General features: G+C 50.5%; 1 protein-coding gene across 1 annotated transcript in view; it reads right to left on the minus strand.

The window, feature by feature from the left end:
• LOC115462728 (A disintegrin and metalloproteinase with thrombospondin motifs 17-like) overlaps nucleotides 1-22,223 on the minus strand; it is a 117,004-nt gene that overhangs the window by 49,956 nt on the left and 44,825 nt on the right. The window contains exon 8 of the mRNA XM_030192727.1: nucleotides 12,632-12,791. Within this exon, the coding sequence (XP_030048587.1) occupies nucleotides 12,632-12,791 (160 nt within the window). The remainder of the gene's footprint in view (nucleotides 1-12,631; nucleotides 12,792-22,223) is intronic.

Raw genomic sequence — 22,223 nt, forward strand, 5'->3', positions numbered from 1 at the left:
GTCCTCTTCTTCTGGTGCAAGGCTTCGTTATGTTTTTGTGCAGGACGTCAGACTCAGAAACTGAACGATGCCTTGAGCCGGAAGAAGAGGACCTCAGCTGGCGGGGGTTGGGATCCCCCGCCAGCAAAGGTAGGCGACAGCGGCGGCGGGAGGGGGATCGAGAGGGTCATCGGCAGGGGGGTCCAGGGCCAAATCTACGGGGGCCCAGGCCCCCGTGGCCCCACGTAGCTACACCACTGCTTAAAAAAGGGCACTTTTCCAGGAAACGGCAAAAACTGGCTCAGCACACACCCAAAAGACGTGCTGGCACTGCCGCAGACCACTTTTTGCCGTGGCTTAGTAAAGGGCCCCTTAAGTTAATTCACAATTTCTGTTCAAAGTGTCCTCCTTCGACCTTGACATATTCAAGGAGTCTTGAACACCACTGAGCTGTTGGCTCAATGAATTCTAGAGTTTCGTTAATTAAGAGCTCAAGCTCGACACACTGGAGGCTCCATCCTGTCGGAAAATAAAGAACTCAGAACTATTTCAAATTTCAGGCAGAAGTTTCCCGTTGCAGTAGGACATTTTGGGGTTATCTGGAAAAATGTTGGGGGTCCCATTATTTCTGGATACTGTATATACTGTGATTTCAGTGAATGTATTTGTGGCTTGAAGATGCAGGTTCTAATCCAATCTCCCACTATGTTCTGTGATTTTAAGCAAGTCACACAACTGTATTTTAGTGAAAAGTGCTAAGGAAACACAATTTAAATTTAAAAATCTACCATGTGTTCAGAATGTGGTGGCACATTTGATTACTTTTATGGAAGATGCGGGATCATGTTACATCTTCGTTCTATGCTTTCCATTCGTTACCAGATGCGTTTCGGATGAATTTTAAGTTGTTTGCTGTTTAGGGTGCTTCATGGTAAAGGAGCTCAGCGTTCGAAGACCCTATTGCAGCCCTATCAACCTGCGTGTATGTTGAGATCCAGCAGTGGTACTAATTTGGCATTACCCCTCCACAAGGGGGTTTACAGTGGACTCAGGCTGCTTGTTTTTCTGCTGCGGTGCCAGGGTTCTGGAATAAATTTCCTGAGGACTTTAAGGTGGGTAGAGATTATACAACTTTTCAGAAACAACTGATTTTTCTTCATATTCTGAGGGTTAAGATGGTGGAAGTTGGAGGGGGAGGGGTATATTGTTTGGTTGATATGATTCACGTTGTATCTTGTACCTGTGCTAATACTGTTTGGACTTCACTCTATACAGTCTTTAGCTGAAAGCTGCGGATTATAAGACACTGTATTAAATTAAATTTCATACGTAGATTTGCCTTTCAGAATGTGCTATTTACATTGATGGAGCTCTGTCATAGTAACATAGTAACATAGTAGATGACGGCAGAAAAAGACCTGCACGGTCCATCCAGTCTGCCCAACAAGATAAATCATATTTGCTACTTTTTGTGTATACCCTACCTTGATTTGTACCTGTGCTCTTCAGGGCACAGACCGTATAAGTCTGCCCAGCACTATCCCCGCCTCCCAACCACCAGCCCCGCCTCCCAACCACCGGCTCTGGCACAGACCGTATAAGTCTGCCCAGCAGTATCCTCGCCTCCCAACCACCAGCCCTGCCTCCAAACACCGGCTCTGGCACAGACTGTACAAGTCTGCCCAGCACTATCCCCACCTCCCAACCATTGGAGCCGACTCTGTGGGTGCTGTAGGTGCTTGAGCACCCCCAATATTGAGAAAATTCCTTGTATGTGTCCAGGGAGAGGTCATTTCCATTGGGCTTAGCACCCCCAATAATTTTGAAAAGTTGGCTCCTATGCTCCCAACCACCAGTCCCGCTTCCCACCACCGGCTCTGGCACAGACCATATAAGTCTGCCCAGTACTATCCCCGCCTCCCAACCACCAGCCCCACCTCCCGATCCTGACTAAGCTCCTGAGGATCCATTCCTTCGGCACAGGATTCCTTTATGCTTATCCCACGCATGTTTGAATTCCGTTACCGTTTTCATTTCCACCACCTCCCGTGGGAGGGCATTCCAAGCATCCACTACTCTCTCCGTGAAAAAATACTTCCTGACATTTTTCTTGAGTCTGCCCCCCTTCAATCTCATTTCATGTCCTCTCGTTCTACCATCTTCCCGTCTCCGGAAAAGGTTCGTTTGCGGATTAATACCTTTCAAATATTTGAACGTCTGTATGATATCACCCCTGTTTCTCCTTTCCTCCAGGGTATACATGTTCAGGTCAGCAAGTCTCTCCTCATACGTCTTGTAACGCAAATCCCATACCATTCTCGTAGCTTTTCTTTGTACCGCTTCAATTCTTTTTACATTCTTAGCAAGATACGGCCTCCAAAACTGAACACAATACTCCAGGTGGGGCCTCACCAACGACTTATACAGGGGCATCAACACCCCCTTTCTTCTGCTGGTCACACCTCTCTCTATACAGCCTAACAACCTTCTAGCTACGGCCACCGCCTTGTCACACTGTTTCGTCGCCTTCAAATCCTCAGATACTATCACCCCAAGATCCCTCTCTCCACCGTACCTATCAGACTCTCCCCGCCTAACACATACGTCTCCCGTGGATTTCTATTCCCTAAGTGCATCATTAACAGAAATAGTTTTTTATTTGTTACTACCGCTACCAAAAGACCATCTGGTCCACCCAGAGTCGAATTACTGGTCAGTCTTGCTTGGGCAGTGATTGGCTGTGTCCCTGGTTGAGGTTTATTTTCTCTGCTGTATTGGAAATTTAGGGATCAATATTCACACCCTGTGGCTTGCAAGCTGCTTCTAGTCGTGGGCTGACCTAAACCAAGCATTGAATATCCGAGGAGGTCCGCTGACCTGGAAGTTAAAGGGGCACCAGCTAATATTTAGACTGCTGCCTCGTTAACCTGGTGCTTAAAGTTAAGACAGCTGGGCCAATATTTAGAGTATGAGAGGAAGGCCTGGCTAACTCCCGTGCTAGACTGCGAGACTGGATATTGGTGACCGGCAATGAATATCCGGTTTATTTTTGTCCAGTTTAAACAAGTGGCCAAGCCAATATTAATCGCCGGCCAGTTATGATTAAACCAGCCAATGATCGGCCTGCTATTTTGTCGGCCCAATTTGGCTGGCAAACTTTAGCTGGCGATGTGCTAGAAAATGAAGATACATACCTGTAGCAGGTATTCTCCGAGGACAGCAGGCTGATTGTTCTCAAGACTGGGTGACGTCCACGGCAGCCCCAATGATCGGAAATCTTCCTAGCAACAAAAGTTTGCTAGAGCCTTCGAGCGGGCGCGCGCACTGCGCATGCGCGGCCATCAGCTTCACGCCCGTCGCGCGAGAGTCTCGTAGGTCGATAACAAAGCAAAGAAGGAAAAGACAACTCCAAAGGGGAAGCGGGCGGGTATGTGAGAACAATCAGCCTGCTGTCCTCGGAGAATACCTGCTATAGGTATGTATCTTAATTTTCTCTGAGAACAAGCAGGCTGCTTGTTCTCACGACTGGGGTATCCCTAGCCCCCAGGCTCACTCAAAACAACAAATAGTAGATGACTCATAAAAAGACCTGCACAGTCCATCCAGTCTGCCCAACAAGACAACTCATGTGTGCTACTTTTGTGTATACCCTACTTTGATTTGTACCTGTGCTCTTCAGGGCACAGACCGTATAAGTCTGCCCAGCACTAGCCCCGCCTCCCAACCACCGGCTCTGGCATAGACCGTATAAGTCTGCCCAGCACTATCCCCACCTCCCACCACCGGCTCTGGTACAGACCGTATAAGTCTGCCCAGCGCTATCCCTGCCTCCCAACCTCCAGTCCCGCCTCCCACCACTGGCTCTGGCACAGACCGTATAAGTCTGCCCCGCACTATCCCCGCCTTCCAACCTCCAGCCCCGCCTCCCACTACCGGCTCTGCTATCCAATCTCGGTTAAGCTCCTGAGGATCCTTTCCTTCTGAACAGGATTCCTTTATGTTTATCCCACGCATGTTTGAATTCCGTTACCGTTTTCCTCTCCACCACCTCCCAAACCGACTGTCGCGTCGGGTATCCTGCTGAAGGCAGTAGTGAGATGTGAATGTATGGACTGAAGACCACGTCGCAGCCTTGCAAATCTCTTCTATAGTGGCTGACTTCAAGTGGACCACTGATGCTGCCATGGCTCGAACACTATGAGCCGTGACATGACCCTCAAGAGTCAGCCCAGCTTGGGCGTAAGTGAAGGAAATGCAATCTGCTAGCCAATTTGAAATGGTGCGTTTCCCGACAGCAACTCCCCTTCTATTGGGGTCGAAAGAAACAAACATTTGGGCGGACTATCTAAAGGGGCTTGTCCGTTCCAAATAGAAGGCTAGTGCTCTCTTGCAGTCCAATGTATGCAACTGACGTTCAGCAGGGTGGGTATGAGGACAGGGAAAAAATGCTTACTTTATTTATTTTTTGTCTATTAGATTGTAAGCTCTTTGAGCAGGGACTGTCTTTCTTCTATGTTTGTACAGCGCTGCGTATGCCTTGTAGCGCTATAGAAATGCTAAATAGTAGTAGTAGTAATGTTGGCAAGACAATTGACTGGTTCAGATGGAACTCCGACACCACCTTCAGCAGGAACTTAGGGTGAGTACGAAGGACTACTCTGTTATGATGAAATTTAGTATAGGGAGCATGGGCTACCAAGGCTTGAAGCTCACTGACTCTACGAGCTGAAGTAACAGTCACCAAGAAAATGACCATCCAGGTCAAATACTTCAGATGGCAGGAATTCAGTGGCTCAAAAGGAGGCTTCATCAGCTGGGTGAGAACGACGTTGAGATCCCATGACATTGGTGGAGGTTTGACAGGGGGCTTTGACAAAAGCAAACCTCTCATGAAGCGAACAACTAAAGGCTGTCCAGAGATAGGCTTACCCTCTACACGTTGATGATAAGCACTAACTGCACTAAGGTGATCTCTTACGGAGTTGGTCTTGAGACCAAACTCTGATAAGTGTAGAAGGTATTCAAGCAGGGTCTGTGTAGGACAAGAGCGAGGATCTAGGTCCCGAAGTGGTGAACTGGATTAGGAACTGGTTGACGGACAGATGACAGAGGGTGGTGGTAAATGGAGTTCGCTCGGAGGAGGGAAAGGTGAGTAGTGGAGTGCCTCAGGGATCGATGCTGGGGCCGATTCTGTTCAATATATTTGTGAGTGACATTGCCGAAGGTTTAGAAGGTAAACTTTGCCTATTTGCGGATGATACTAAGATTTGTAACAGAGTGGACACCCGGGAGGGAGTGGAAAACATGAAAAAAGATCTGCGGAAGCTAGAAGAATGGTCTAACGTTTGGCAATTAAAATTCAATGCGAAGAAATGCAAAGTGATGCACCTAGGGAGTAGAAACCCATGAGAGACGTATGTGTTAGGCGGGGAGAGTCTGATATGTACTGAGGGGGAGAGGGATCTTGGGGTGATAGTATCCGAGGATCTGAAGGCGACGAAACAGTGTGACAAGGCGGTGGCCGTAGCGAGAAGGTTGCTAGGCTGTATAGAGAGAGGTGTGACCAGCAGAAGAAAGGAAGTGTTGATGCCCCTGTACAAGTCGTTGGTGAGGCCCCACCTGGAGTATTGTGTTCAGTTTTGGAGGCCGTATCTTGTTAAGGATATAAAAAGAATTGAAGCGGTGCAAAGAAAAGCTACGAGAATGGTATGGCGTTCCAAGACATATGAGGAGAGACTTGCTGACCTGAACATGTATACCCTGGAGGAAAGGAGGAACAGGGGTGATATGATACAGATGTTCAAATATTTGAAAGGTATTAATCCGCAAACAAATCTTTTCCAGAGATGGGAAGGCGGCAGAACGAGAGGACATGAAATGAAATGAGATTGAAGGGGGGCAGACTCAAAAAAGATGTCAGAAAGTATTTTTCACAGAGAGCGTGGTGGATGCTTGGAATGCCCTCCCACGGGAGGTGGTGGAGAAGAAAACGGTAACGGAATTCAAACATGTGTGGGATATACATAAAAGAATCCTGTGCAGAAGGAATGGATCCTCAGAAGCTTAGCCAAAATTGGGTGGTGGAGCCGGTGGGGGGAAGAGGGGTTGGTGGTTGGGAGGCGAAGATAGTGGTGGGCAGACTTATACGGTCTGTGCCAGATCCGGTGGTGGGAGGCGGGGAATAGTGCTGGGCAGACTTATACGGTCTGTGCCAGAGCCAGTGGTGGGAGGCGGGGCTGGTGGTTGGGAGGAGGGGATAGTGCTGGGCAGACTTCGACGGTCTGTGCCCTGAAAAAGACAGGTACAAATCAAGGTAAGGTATACACATGAGTTTATCTTGTTGGGCAGACTGGATGGACCCTGCAGGTCTTTTTCTGCCGTCATCTACTATGTTACTATGTTAGGGCCTTGCTGTCACACCAGACGGCAAACCTCCTCCATTTGAAAGAGTAACTCTTTTTAGTGGAATCTTTCCTGGAAGCAAGCAAGACTCAGGAGACCACCCTCTGAAAGACCCAAAGAGGCAATTTCTAAGCTCTCAACATCCAGGCCGTGAGAGCCAGAGACTGGAGGTTGGGATTCAGAAGCGCCCCCTCATTCTGAGAAATGAAGGTCAGAAAACACTCCAATCTCCACGGTTCTTCGGAGGACAACTCCAGAAGAAGAGGGAACCAGATCTGACGCAACCAAAAAGGAGCTATCAGAATCATGGTTCCGCAGTCTTGCTTGAGTTTCAACAAAGTCTTCCCCACCAAAGGTATGGGAGGATATGCATAAAGGAGACCCTTCCCCCAATGAAGGAGAAAAGCATCCGACGCTAGTCTGTCGTGGGCCTGAAGTCTGGAACAGAACTGAGGGACCTTGTGATTGGTCTGAGTGGCAAAAAGAACCACCGAGGGGGTGCCCCACGCTCGGAAGATCTTGCGCACCACGCCTGAGTTGAGCGACCACTCGTGAGGTTGCAACCTGTCGGCCAGACTGTTGTTTACGCCTGCCAGATACGTGGCTGGAGAAGCATGTCGTGAGCGCGAGCCCATAGCCACATCTGGACAGCTTCCCGACACAGGGGGCGAGATCCGGTGCCCCCCTGCTTGTTGATGTAGTACATGGCAACCTGATTGTCTGTCTGAATTTGAATAATTTGATTGGACAGCCGATCTCTGAAAGCCTTTAGAGCGTTCCAGATCGCTCGCAACTCTAGGAGATTGATCTGAAGACCTGATTCCTGGAGGGACCAAGCTCCTTGAGTGTGAAGCCGATCTACATGGGTTCCCCACCCCAGGAGAGATGCATCCGTTGTCAGCACTTTTTGTGGCTGAGGAATTTGGAAGGGACGTCCCAAGGTCAAATTCGAGCGAACTGTCCATCACTGAAGGGAATTGTGAAAATCAATAGATTGCTGAATTGCATCCTCTAGATCCCATGCAGCCTGAAACCACTGGGAAGCTAGGGTCCATTGAGCTGATCGCATGTGAAGACGGGCCATGGGAGTCACATGGACTGCGGAGGCTATATGGCCTAGCAGTCTCAACATCTGCCGAGCTGTGATCTGCTGAGACGCTCTGGCCAAGAAAACAAGAGGCAGAAGGTTGTCCGCCCTCGCCTCTGGAAGATAGGCATGAGCCATCTGTGAATCCATCAGAGCTCTTATGAATTCTAGTTTCTGAACTGGAAGAAGATGGGACTTTGGGTAATTTATAACAAACCCCAGTAGCTCCAGGAGTTGAATAGTCATCTGCATGGACTGTAGAGCTCCTGCCTCTGAAGTGTTCTTCACCAGCCAATCGTCGAGATAAGGGAACACATGCACTCCCAGTCTGCATAGTGACACTGCAACTACCGCCAGGCATTTGGTAAACACCCTGGGCGCAGACGCGAGACCAAAAGCCAGCACACAATATTGAAAGTGCTGCGTTCCCAGACGAAATCAAAGATACTGCCTGTGAGCTGGCAGTATCGGGATGTGTATATAAGCATCCTTTAAGTCCAGAGATCAAAGCCAGTCGTTTTTCTGAATCATTGGAAGAAGGGTGCCCAAGGAAAGCATCCTGAACTTCTCTCGGACCAGGTACTTGCTCAGGCCCCTTAGGTCTAGGATGAGATGCATCCCCCCTGTTTTCTTTTGCATAAGGAAGTACCTGGAATAGAATTCCATCCCTTCTTGCCCCGGTGGAACGGGTTCGACCACATTGGCGCTGAGAAGGGCGTACTCCTTAGGTGGTGAAGGATAGTCAAGGTTGCCCCAGTGGAACGGGCTCGACCACATTGGCGCTGAGAAGGGCGGACTCCTTAGGTGGTGAAGGATAGTCAAGGACCTCGAACATCTCGGCCCTGGGCTCATCCTCAGATACCATAGGGAAGGGAATAGCCACAGATGTTTCCTGCACAAAGAAGGAGAAAGAAAGACTCTCCGGGGGAGAAAGCTTCCTTTCAGGCGAAGGAGTGGGATCAGAAGGAAGACCACAAGACTCCTCAGAACAGAAATATCTGGGATCCTCCTCGGTGTTGGACAATAGTTCGCGAACTGCAGTTCGAAATCGGGCCCATCTCGACTCCAAGGAACCACATCCTCGATGACAACGTCGAGAAGTCGACTCCCGTGCCAGCGGCGATGAAGCTTCCTCCAGCGATGTCGACAGGAGTTGACCTGGGTGGCAGCCGAAACTTCCTCCATAATGCCGACTCCTATCAGGGGTCCGCTCCCGATCTCCAAACTCTGTCCTGGGTTCCTCACAAAACGGTCCATTGGTCCAGGTAATGGGGAAGGTGGCTGAGAAGCTCGAACTGCCGTCCTTCCTCGTCTTTTCAGCATTTTGAATACCCTAGATTGTGAGTTCCTCTAACTTCCTAAGTGCTGGCAGCCATCTTGGAACCTGACTCCTGAGCCTACTAGTTCTTATCCATCACTTGCATTAACTTTCATCTTTCAACTCTATATTATAATGTACTCCATGTAAATTTTAAAATAGGTACCAGAAGTCCTTACAACAAAAGAGCGATTACTTATCTGCCCAAGCAGACCTAACACTGTCTCAGTCTTCAGACACCCGACACCTACTGAGACCTATCGGCATTTCGGTCCCACGGACCTGCTTTCGGGGTCTCTGCAAGTCGCCAAAATTAACAAAAGGAAAAAGGATGTTTGACATTAATGAAAACGTGGGAAAACCTTACGCTCATGCCACCCACCTACTATTGAAGACATGTAGAAATTCTTACTCCAGGTTTAAACGTGCGGCAAACACCATCTGAAACCAAAGGCTGTGAGCGGAGATCTAAGAAGCTGGAGGAATAAAAAGACTTGCCCAGCGTAATGACGAGTCGATCACATGATCTACCAAGACTTGTGTCTATAGAAACTTAAAAATGAATAAATAAACAGAAGAAGCCCTCACCTAAATAATGAAACAAATTATAGAACATGCACTGGAATGGAGGAGTAGCCTAGTGGTTAGTGCAGTGGACTTTGATCCTGGGGAACTGAGTTTAATTCCCACTGCAGCTCCTTGTGACTCTGGGCAAGTCACTTAACCCTCCATTGCCCCAGGTACAAATAAGTACCTCTATATACTATGTAAACTGCTTTCAATATAGTTGCAAAAACCACAGAAAGGCGGTATATCAAGTCCCATTTCCCTTTCCCTATTTGAGATTCTACATGGAATGTTGCTACTATTTGAGATTCTACATGGAATGTTGCTAGTGGAGGAGTAGCCTAGTGGTTAGTGCAGTGGAACATGGAATGGTGCTGCTACTGGAGATTCTACATGGAATGTTATTATTGGAGATTTTGTTGCCACTATTTAAGATTCTACATGGAATGTTGCTACTATTGAGATTCTACATGGAATGTTGCTACTATTGGAGATTCTAGATGGAATGTTGCTACTATTGAGATTCTGTTGCTACTATTTCAGATTCTACATGGAATGTTGCTAGTGGAAGAGTAGCCTAGTGGTTAGTGCAGTGGACTTTGATCCTGGGGAACTGAGTTTGATTCCCACTGCAGCTCCTTGTGACTGTGGGCATTGCCCCGGTACAAAATAAGTACCTGAATATATGTAAACCGCTTTGAATGTAGTTGCAAAAGCCTCAGAAAGGCAGTATATCAAGTCCCATTTCCCTTTCCCTTCACTTAAAAAACATGCATGGGAATGATATCTGAAACGTTAAAAATCCCAATTACAGTTAAGACCCTTAGGCATTATAGTCTTAAAAAAAAAAAACATATCCAGCAGCGTTCCTTGTTGCATAGCAACACATTCATATCTCCTCCTCTGGGCAAGGGAACCACTTTCTCCACAGCCACAAACATCGATTGATCAAGTGTGTGCCCCATCGTCAGGCAGTGTTCTACCAATGCAGCCTCTGTGTCTTGACATTTCAGTTTATTTATTTATTTATTTGGATTTTGCTCACACCTTTTTCAGTAGTAGTTCAAGGTGACCTACATTCAGGTACACGTACGCTAAAGGACATTTGCACATACTGCATAGATTGCCATGGAAGAACTACAATTAGTAAGCAGGGGCGTAGATTCTGTGGGGCCATGGGGGCTTGGGCCCCGGTAGATTTGGCCCTGGACCCCCCTGCTGACGACCCTCTCAACCCCCCCTCCCGCCGTCAACCCGCCGTCGCTGTCTGCTACTTTTGCTGGCGGGGGATCCCAACCCCCGCCAGCCGAAGTCTTCTTCCTTTGTTTTGTTTCTGAGTCTGACGCAGACTCACAGAAACAGAACGAAGCCCTGCAGATCGCAGTCCGACGTCAGACTCAGAAACAAAATGAAGGAAGAAGACTTCGGCTAGCGGGGGTTGGGGTCCCCCGCCAGCAAAGGTAGGTGACGGCGGGCGGGGGGGGGGGGGGGGTCGAGAGGGTCGTCGGCAGGAGGGGGTCAAAGTTGTTGTTGGTGGTGCTGGCGGTGGCGGGGGGTGTCAGCAATGGCGGGGGGGGGGGGGATGTCGGCAATGGTGGTGGGGGCTATTGTAGCCTTAGTGCCTGATAAGCAATGGCTTTTTCGATAGTTTTTTTAGGAACAGGGATAAGTTATTCCTGGGCCTAAAAATAAATTTGTTTCCTGACGTTTCGAAAGAGACACAGAGAAGGCGGAAGCAATTTTTATTGTTAAAACCTGCCGTTCTCCAACTTGGAGGAATATTTTATTTAAGATTTCCTTGTAAATGCATCATACGATACAATTCACTAAAATATGTCTTTATGGATCTTTCACATTTAACATCATTCATTGCTTCAAAAAGATCTGAAGGAGTTTAATGTAGTATTAATTCTCTGTTCTGTTCGAGGTGCTGATTAAGTTTGCAAGTTGTTTTTTCTTTTTTTTTTTTTTTTAAATTCCTCCTGAATTTGTTTCTTGGAACCCAATTTAAGTGGACTTGAGTGTTAGCAATTATGTATATTATATTATACTAGTAAAAGAGGCCCGTTTCTGAGCAAATGAAACGGGCGCTAGCAAGGTTTTCGTCGGCAACACCCCCCCCCCCCGCCAACCCCTTCGTTGTTGTGGCATTGCTCACCCTCAACATCATGACGTTTGACGCGAGGGCTGGGCCCGTAGTGATTTCCCACCCCCCCACCTCCCTGCCTCCCTCCTTGCCAACCCCTTGGTTGTTCTGCCATTGCTCCGCCCTCGAGGGCGGGGCCCGTAGCGATTTCCCACCCCCCCCGCCTCCCTCCCTGCCAACCCCTTGGTTGTTCTGCCATTGCTCCGCCCTCGAGGGCGGGGCCCGTAGCGATTTCCCACCCCCCCGCCTCCCTCCCTGCCAACCCCTTCATTGTTCTGCCATTGCTCCGCCCTCGAGGGCGGGGCCCGTAGCGATTTCCCACCCCCCCACCTCCCTCCCTGCACAACCCCTTCATTGTTCTGCCATTGCTCCGCCCTCGAGGGCGGGGCCCGTAGCGATTTCCCACCCCCCCGCCTCCCTCCCTGCCAACCCCTTCATTGTTCTGCCATTGCTCCGCCCTCGAGGGCGGGGCCCGGAGCAATTTTGGTGGCTTCACCACCACGAACCTTCGAACCTCTTTGAAGGAAGTCAGGGCTTGGCTTCACTGACGTCAGTGTCCTCAGAACGTTGAGGGTGAGTTTTATATATATAGATTACTTGAGAATTGTGATCTATATAACACTTCACCGGATCAAGTGTATAACCTTGAATATGATTTAAAATGTAGGCTTGGGATTTGAAATAGCTTAGCGCTATAAGAGATCCAATAGCCTCAGTTTCAAAGTTTATCCGATGCATTCATATTTATCGTTTTTGATCATGCCTCGTTAGCTTGGCTCTCTTTGTTTTGGTTACTTACTTTTAAGGAAGAAGCTTAGACAAATTCCCTTGTATTGTATGTACTATCTGGGTTTCTGCCAGGAACTTGTGACCTGGATTGGCCACTGTTGGAAACAGGAAACTGGGCTAGATGGACCATTGGTCTGAGCCAGTATTGCTGTTCTTATGCTATGTTCTTACTTTTTTCTCATTCCTTTCTTTGTGATAATTCCTTCATTTACTATAATAATTGCTACTGAATCAACTTCTTTTCTCTAACTGATGGTATTGTAAACCGCTTACATTAAACGGCGTAGTTTTTTATCGGCATGAATCTGCCTCTCTTATGCATTAAAGCAGACAGACGCCTTACCTCCCCCACACTGCACGCTGCAGCCCTCCCATCCGCTGTGGGTCCAGATGTAGAAGGATTCTGGCTGCTTCTGCGGCTGGCTCTGCGGGTCAGCGGAATGGTTCACGGGAATGGTATATTCATAATGGATTTCATAGTTCTGGTCATGGAACAGGAGCACCTGTTCAACCAGAGCAGGAAAAGACATTCAGACGCATTCCAAGAGGCAATGAATGAGCTGACATTTCCAAAAAAATATTAATCTGATCCAGACCTGGTCTGACTGCCAACAAAGTAACACTATAAATCACATTCAGTAGAACACAATCCCTGGTTTATGGACGTCATGTGGAAAGGTAAACTCCTTTTCTAGTCCAGTTACATGTTCAGAGCTACTCCGCACCACTGAGAGAGAAGACGGGATAAAGAACTGTCCTGTTTGTTCATCTTCTCCCATCAAAAAAAATCACGTCAAGAATTACCTTTTAATTTCAAGGCACTTCAACAGAAGATTACAATTGGTTCAGAATACTGCGGCTAGGATAGTTACTTGAAGTATTCACATCAATTGCATGGGCTCCCTGTGGCTGAACCAGCAGCGTAGCCAGACCTACTATTTTGGGTGGACCCACAGTTAAATTGGGTGGGCCCTTCCAACCCCCCCCCCCCCCCTTTAGCTCAGCATTTTCCTCTGTCCTCCCCCACCCCCAAAGACCAGCATCTGTCCCCTCCTTGAATCTCATCAGTGTGCTTCAGAGGCAACCAGGTGGCCTCAGCGATTCATCTTCCCCCTGCCGCATCCCACCAGTGAGGAAACAGGAAGTGACATCCGCGAAGGAGGGACACGGCAGAGGGAAGCCTGCGGGGGCTGGTGTAGGTAGTGAAGGTGAATCACTGAGGCCGCTAGGAATAGGATACCTCTGAGGTACACTGGGGAGATTCAGGGTGGGATCAGATACCGGGCTGCTGGTGGAGGCGAGGGGAGTGAGATGCTGCTGTTGGATGGGCCCGAGACAAGAATGGGTGGGCCTGTGCCCACCTAGGCCCACCCATAGCTATGCCACTCATTACCTTTAAAACACTGTGCTTGCTATTCAAAGCGTTACGTTTGGGTCTCCTGGTTTATCTTTCTAATAAGCTCAAAGTATGTATCACAAAAAAAACGTCTTCAGTTACCTGGGCTCAGTGCGCCTGCCTGCCAATGACGAGGAAGACAGTTTTCATATGTGGGTCCCTTCACTGTGAATTGCACAATGTCTCTATATGTAAACCACTTTGGCTGTACCCACGGAAAGTCAGTATATCAAATCCAGGACCCTTTATCTTTTACCCTTAAAACCGTGGCTGTTGCAGCAATGTCTTAATTAGAATTTGTACTGCTTTGATTCTGATAAGTTCGATATGTTAGACTGAATATGTTATTATCTGAAAGTCTTTTTTAACACCTTATACAAAGCTGTATATAAAATCAATCCAATCCACTCTCCCTATTTAATATAAATGTCAGCTTCTGAACTTTGATAGCAAACCCAAATCTACAGCTTTTTTTTGCATCAGCTCCCACAGGATTAGCCTGGGACCTGCAGCGGGTGGATTACACTGACTGCGGCTTCGTTGCAACACTCATCGTAAAGAACTCTGGGGTTATGAGGGGAAAAGCAGGGCTACAGGTCCCCAAACGCCCTGCACACGAAAGTGAAAACAAGTCAACAGCGCCTCCGAAATGTTCCGCTGCTGGATACTGATATGCAGAGAGGGCATCTGGCTAGTTCCCACCCACCAATTCCCTCCTAGGACTTTTCCATAAGGTGGACAGTTACCTCCTAGGACTAGTGGCTATTTCTCACTGGCATGTACGTTTTGTTGTTTTTTTTCTTATGCATCGTATTCTTTTTATGAGAAGTGTTGTTACATGGTGTGGATGTGTTAGTAGTATTTTGTGTATGTTTATATAATTATATATTATATTTTATGCTCGTTATTACTTTGGATTTTGGTTTATTTTAATTTTTTTGGTGTGGTGTGGCGTGTTAAAGGTAACATTCCCCCCCCCCCCCCCCCCCCCCAATGATCTAGAAGGGGAAAGGGAAGGAGATACATTTCAGACAGTGAAGCTTCATGATTGTTACGGGTGGGAATTGTCCTCCCTGGAGCGGTGGGAATTGGGTTAGCTGCTAATTGTCCTCGGTGGCAGTTTTCCAGATGGGAATTGGTGAGTGGGAACTGACCTAGAACCACAGAGAGATAGGCACCGAATTCAGCGCTCAACAATACTCTAATAAAAATTGCGCATCTTGAAATGCCATTTACAAAACATCAGAGTGCTGAATTTTGGGCATCATTTATAGAATCTGGCCTATTTATGAACAAATATACATCGCACCTTTGCCACTGCTCTGCTAAAATGACAGCCTCGGGAATGGCTGCCCACTCTTGTATCTCAAACATGCGTGGGATAAACACAAAGGAATCCTGTTTTGAAGGAATGGATCGTCGGAATCTTAACGGAGATTAGGTGGTGACACTGGTAATTGGGAAACAAAACCGGTGCTGGGCATACTTCTACAGTCTACGCCCGGATTGTGACTGAATAGATATGGATGGGCTGGAGTGTACATTTTAAGGGGCTTCGACGTTAGCTTCAGAACTTACTACTACTACTTAAGCGAATGCTACATACCTGTAGAAGGTATTCTCCGAGGACAGCAGGCTGATTGTTCTCACTGATGGGTGACGTCCACGGCAGCCCCTCCAATCGGAAACTTCACTAGCAAAGTCCTTTGCTAGCCCTCGCGCGCCCGCGCGCACCGCGCATGCGCGGCCGTCTTCCCGCCCGAAACCGGCTCGAGCCGGCCAGTCCAGTATGTAGCAAGACAATACACTTCAAGGGAAGACACAACTCCAAAGGGGAGGCGGGCGGGTTTGTGAGAACAATCAGCCTGCTGTCCTCGGAGAATACCTTCTACAGGTATGTAGCATTCGCTTTCTCCGAGGACAAGCAGGCTGCTTGTTCTCACTGATGGGGTATCCCTAGCCCCCAGGCTCACTCAAAACAACAACATTGGTCAATTGGGCCTCGCAACGGCGAGGACATAACTGAGATTGACCTAAAAAATTTACCAACTAACTGAGAGTGTAGCCTGGAACAGAACAAACAGGGCCCTCGGGGGGTGGAGTTGGATCCTAAAGCCCAAACAGGTTCTGAAGAACTGACTGCCCGAACCGACTGTCACGTCGGGTATCCTGCTGCAGGCAGTAATGAGATGTGAATGTGTGGACAGATGACCACGTCGCAGCTTTGCAAATTTCCTCCATGGTGGCTGACTTCAAGTGGGCTACCGACGCTGCCATGGCTCTAACATTATGAGCCGTGACATGACCCTCAAGAGCCAGCCCAGCCTGGGCGTAAGTGAAGGAAATGCAATCTGCTAGCCAATTGGATATGGTGCGTTTCCCTACAGCCACTCCCCTCTTGTTGGGATCAAAAGAAACAAACAATTGGGCGGACTGTCTGTGGGGCTGTGTCCGCTCCAGATAGAAGGCCAATGCTCTCTTGCAGTCCAATGTGTGCAGCTGACGTTCAGCAGGGCAGGAATGAGGACGGGGAAAGAATGTTGGCAAGACAATTGACTGGTTCAGATGGAACTCCGACACAACCTTTGGCAGAAACTTAGGGTGAGTGCGGAGGACTACTCTGTTGTGATGAAATTTGGTGTAAGGGGCCTGGGCTACCAGGGCCTGAAGCTCACTGACTCTACGAGCCGAGGTAACTGCCACCAAGAAAATGACCTTCCAGGTCAAGTACTTCGGATGGCAGGAATTCAGTGGCTCGAAAGGAGGTTTCATCAGCTGGGTGAGAACGACATTGAGATCCCATGACACTGTAGGAGGCTTGACAGGGGGCTTTGACAAAAGCAAACCTCTCATGAAGCGAACAACTAAAGGCTGTCCTGAGATCGGCTTACCTTCCACTTGGTAATGGTATGCACTGATTGCACTAAGGTGAACCCTTACGGAGTTGGTCTTCAGACCAGACTCAGACAAGTGGAGAAGGTATTCAAGCAGGGTCTGTGTAGGACAAGAGCGAGGATCTAGGGCCTTGCTGTCACACCAGACGGCAAACCTCCTCCAATGAAAGAAGTAACTTCTCTTAGTGGAGTCTTTCCTGGAAGCAAGCAAGATGCGGGAGACACCCTCTGGCAGACCCAAAGAGGCAAAGTCTACGCCCTCAACATCCAGGCCGTGAGAGCCAGGGACTGGAGGTTGGGATGCAGAAGAGCCCCTTCGTCCTGCGTGATGAGGGTCGGAAAACACTCCAATCTCCACGGTTCTTCGGAGGATAACTCCAGAAGAAGAGGGAACCAGATCTGACGCGGCCAAAAGGGAGCAATCAGAATCATGGTGCCTCGGTCTTGCTTGAGTTTCAACAAAGTCTTCCCCACCAGAGGAATGGGAGGATAAGCATACAGCAGACCTTCCCCCCAATCCAGGAGGAAGGCATCCGACGCCAGTCTGCCGTGGGCCTGAAGCCTGGAACAGAACTGAGGGACCTTGTGGTTCACTTGAGATGCGAAGAGATCCACCAGAGGGGTGCCCCACGCCTGGAAGATCTGTCGCACCACACGGGAATTGAGCGACCACTCGTGAGGTTGCATAATCCTGCTCAACCTGTCGGCCAGACTGTTGTTTACGCCTGCCAGATATGTGGCTTGGAGCACCATGCCTTGACGGCGAGCCCAGAGCCACATGCTGACGGCTTCCTGACACAGGGGGCGAGATCCGGTGCCCCCCTGCTTGTTGACATAGTACATGGCAACCTGATTGTCTGTCTGAATTTGGATAATTTGATGGGACAGCCGATCTCTGAAAGCCTTCAGAGCGTTCCAGATCGCTCGCAACTCCAGAAGATTGATCTGTAGATCGCTTTCTTGGAGGGACCACCTTCCTTGGGTGTGAAGCCCATCGACATGAGCTCCCCATCCCAGGAGAGACGCATCCGTGGTCAGCACTTTTTGAGGCTGAGGAATTTGGAAGGGACGTCCCAGAGTCAAATTGGAGCAAATCGTCCACCAATACAGGGATTCGAGAAAACTCGTGGACAGGTGGATCACGTCCTCTAGACCCCCGGCGGCCTGATACCACTGGGAGGCTAGGGTCCATTGAGCAGATCTCATGTGAAGGCGGGCCATGGGAGTCACATGAACTGTGGAAGCCATGTGGCCCAGCAATCTCAACATCTGCCGAGCTGTGATCTGCTGGGACGCTCGCACCCGCGAGACGAGGGACAACAAGTTGTTGGCCCTCGCCTCTGGGAGATAGGCGCGAGCCGTCCGAGAATCCAGCAGGGCTCCGATGAATTCGAGTTTCTGCACTGGGAGAAGATGGGACTTTGGGTAATTTATCACAAACCCCAGTAGCTCCAGGAGGCGAATAGTCATCTGCATGGACTGCAGGGCTCCTGCCTCGGATGTGTTCTTCACCAGCCAATCGTCGAGATATGGGAACACGTGCACTCCCAGCCTGCGAAGCGCCGCTGCTACCACAGCTAGGCACTTTGTGAACACCCTGGGCGCAGAGGCGAGCCCAAAGGGTAGCACACAGTACTGGAAGTGGCGTGCGCCCAGCTGAAATCGCAGATACTGTCTGTGAGCTGGCAGTATCGGGATGTGTGTGTAGGCATCCTTCAAGTCCAGAGAGCATAGCCAATCGTTTTGCTGAATCATGGGGAGAAGGGTGCCCAGGGAAAGCATCCTGAACTTTTCTTTTACGAGATATTTGTTCAGGGCCCTTAGGTCTAGGATGGGACGCATCCCCCCTGTTTTCTTTTCCACAAGGAAGTACCTGGAATAGAACCCCAGCCCTTCTTGCCCGGATGGCACGGGCTCGACCGCATTGGCGCTGAGAAGGGCGGAGAGTTCCTCTGCAAGTACCTGCTTGTGCTGGAAGCTGTAGGACTGAGCTCCCGGTGGACAATTTGGAGGTTGAGAGGCCAAATTGAGGGTGTATCCTTGCCGGACTATTTGGAGAACCCACTGATCGGAGGTTATGAGAGGCCACCTTTGGTGAAAAGCTTTCAACCTCCCTCCGACAGGCAGGTCGCCCGGCACTGACACTTGGATGTCGGCTATGCTCTGCTGGAGCCAGTCAAAAGCTCGCCCCTTGCTTTTGCTGGGGAGCCGCGGGGCCTTGCTGATTCGCACGCTGCTGACGAGAGCGAGCGTGCTGGGGCTTAGCCTGGGCCGCAGGCTGTCGGGAAGGAGGATTGTACCTACGCTTGCCAGAAGTATAGGGAACAGTCTTCCTTCCCCCGAAAAATCGTCTACCTGTAGAGGTAGAAGCTGAAGGCTGCCGGCGGGCGAACTTGTCGAATGCGGTGTCCCGCTGGTGGAGAGACTCTACCACCTGCTCGACTTTTTCGCCAAAATGTTATCCGCACGGCAAGGCAAGTCCGTAATCCGCTGCTGGATTCTATTCTCCAGGTCGGCGGCACGCAGCCATGAGAGCCTGCGCATCACCACACCTTGAGCAGCGGCCCTGGACGCAACATCAAAAGTGTCATAAACTCCTCTGGCCAGGAATTTTCTGCACGCCTTCAGCTGCCTGACCACCTCCTGAAAAGGCTTGGCTTGCTCAGGGGGAAGAGCATCAACCAAGCCCGCCAACTGCCGCACATTATTCCGTATGTGTATGCTCGTGTAGAGCTGGTAAGACTGGATCTTGGACACGAGCATAGAGGAATGGTAGGCCTTCCTCCCAAAGGAGTCTAAGGTTCTAGCGTCCTTGCCCGGGGGCGCCGAAGCATGTTCCCTAGAACTCTTAGCCTTCTTTAGGGCCAAATCCACAACTCCAGAGTCATGAGGCAACTGAGTGCGCATCAGCTCTGGGTCCCCATGGATCCGGTACTGGGACTCGATCTTCTTGGGAATGTGGGGATTAGTTAATGGCTTGGTCCAGTTCGCAAGCAATGTCTTCTTCAGGACATGGTGCAAGGGAACAGTGGACGCTTCCTTAGGTGGAGAAGGATAGTCCAGGAGCTCAAACATTTCAGCCCTGGGCTCGTCCTCCACAACCACCGGGAAGGGGATGGCCGTAGACATCTCCCGGACAAAGGAGGCAAAAGACAGACTCTCGGGAGGAGAAAGCTGTCTCTCAGGAGAGGGAGTGGGATCAGACGGAAGACCCTCAGACTCCTCGTCAGAGAAATATCTGGGATCTTCCTCTTCCTCCCACGAGGCCTCACCCTCGGTGTCAGACACAAGTTCACGGACCTGTGTCTGCAACCTCGCCCTGCTCGACTCCGTGGAACCCCGTCCACGATGGGGGCGTCGAGAGGTAGACTCCCTCGCCCGCATCGGCGAAGCTCCCTCCGCCGACGTAGTCGGGGAGCCTTCCTGGGAGGTGGCCGCGGTCGGTACCGCACGCGGTACCGACGTCGGGGACCTCAACCTGGGCGATGGGCCAGCCGGCGCCACGCTCGACGGTACCGGTGGCGCAAGCACCGCCGGTACCGGAGGGGTAGGGCGCAACAGCTCTCCCAGAATCTCTGGGAGAACGGCCCGGAGGCTCTCGTTTAGAGCGGCTGCAGAGAAAGGCTGAGAGGGTCGATGCAGGCGGCGACGGCAGTACCTGTTCCGGGCGTGGAGGCTGTTCCGGGCTGTCCAGAGCGGAGCGCATCGACACCTCCTGGACAGAGGGTGAGCGGTCCTCTCGGTGCCGATGCCTGCTGGGTGCCGAATCCCTCGGCGACCCAGAGCTCTCGGTGCCGACACGGGGAGGAGACCGGTGTCGATGCTTCTTCGATTTCTTCCGAAGCATGTCACCGGAGCTCCCCGGCACCGACGAGGAGGACGTCGAATCCATCCGTCGCTTCCTCGGGGCCGAGACTGAAGAAGGTCGATCTCGGGGGGGCTGTACCGCAGGAGCCCTCAGGGTAGGCGGAGACCCACCCGAGGGCTCACCGCCACCAGCAGGGGAATGGACAGCCCTCACCTGCACTCCACCCGATGCACCACCGTCCGACGACATCAGCAGACGAGGTCCTGGTACCACCGACGTCGATGCAGCTATCCGATGTCTCGGCGCCGATGCAGAGGCCCGATGCCTCGATGCACTCGATGCAGGGGCGGCCGAGGAAGATGGTCTGGACGCTGACGACGTCGATGCACTCGAAGATCCCGGTGCCGATGCCGACGAAGAGCCCGAGAACAACACGTTCCACTGGGCTAGTCTCGCTACCTGAGTCCGCCTTTGAAGCAGGGAACACAGACTGCAGTTCTGAGGGCGGTGCTCGGCCCCCAGACACTGAAGACACGACGAGTGTCGATCAGTGAGCGAGATAACCCGGGCGCACTGGGTGCACTTCTTGAAGCCGCTGGAAGGCTTCGATGTCATGGGCGGAAAAATCACGCCGGCGAAATCAAAAGCCGAAATGGCGAAATTTGAAGCACCAAATTTAGAGGGAGAAAAATCTCGACCGAGGCCGAAAAGAGGCCTACCCCGACGACGAAAGAAAACTTACCGGGGCAAAAAAGCTGGAAGTACGGGGAGGATTTACACGAAACCCGGCGGGGGGTTTCCGGAGCACTTCCCGACTAGGACAAAGCTTTCCCGAAGGAAAAAAACACGTTCAAAACAAATTGGACGCGCGAGGTCGACTTTCCGGGGCTCGACACGGCGAAAACACGACCGTACCGAGTGCGGACAAAAGAAGACTGGCCGGCTCGAGCCGGTTTCGGGCGGGAAGACGGCCGCGCATGCGCGGTGCGCGCGGGCGCGCGAGGGCTAGCAAAGGACTTTGCTAGTGAAGTTTCCGATTGGAGGGGCTGCCGTGGACGTCACCCATCAGTGAGAACAAGCAGCCTGCTTGTCCTCGGAGAATCATTTTTATAGTGCTACTTAGTACAAGAACAGTACTGGGCAGACTTCTACGCTCTGCACCCTGAGAAAGGCAAGGACAAATCAAACTCGGGTATAAAGTATCACATACCATGTAAAATGAGTTTATCTTGTTGGGCAGACTGGATGGACCGTACAGGTCTTTATCTGCCGTCATTTACTATGTTACAATCTAGCTTATTTTTGAAAGAGAAGGGCGCCCATCTTCCGACACAAATCGGGAGATGGCCGTCCTTCTCCCGAGGTCGCCCAAATCGGCATAATCGAAAGCTGATTTTTTGCATCCTCAACTGCTTTCTGTTGCGGGGACGACCAAAGTTCACGGGGGTGTGTCGGCAGTGTACCAAAGGCGGGACGGGGGCGTGGTTAAGAGATGGGCGTCCTCGGCCAATAATGGAAGGGCATCCCTCACGAGCATCCGGTCGTCTTTACTTGGTCCCTCTTTTTTCATGACCAAGCCTTGAACAGGTGCTCGAACTGACCAGATGACCACCGGAGGGAATGGGGGATGACCTCCCCTTACTCCCCCAGTGGTCACTAACCCCCTCCCACCCAAAAAAAAAAAAAATTAAAAAACATTTTTCCAGCCTCTATGCCAGCCTCAAATGTCATACCCAGCTCCATCACAGCAGTATGCAGGTCCCTGAAGCAGTTTTTAGTGGGTGCAGTGCACTTCAGGCAGGCCGACCTAGGCCCATCCCCCACCCGTTACACTTGT

Source organism: Microcaecilia unicolor, chromosome 1 (assembly GCF_901765095.1).
Source record: "Microcaecilia unicolor chromosome 1, aMicUni1.1, whole genome shotgun sequence".
NCBI lineage: Eukaryota > Metazoa > Chordata > Amphibia > Gymnophiona > Siphonopidae > Microcaecilia > Microcaecilia unicolor.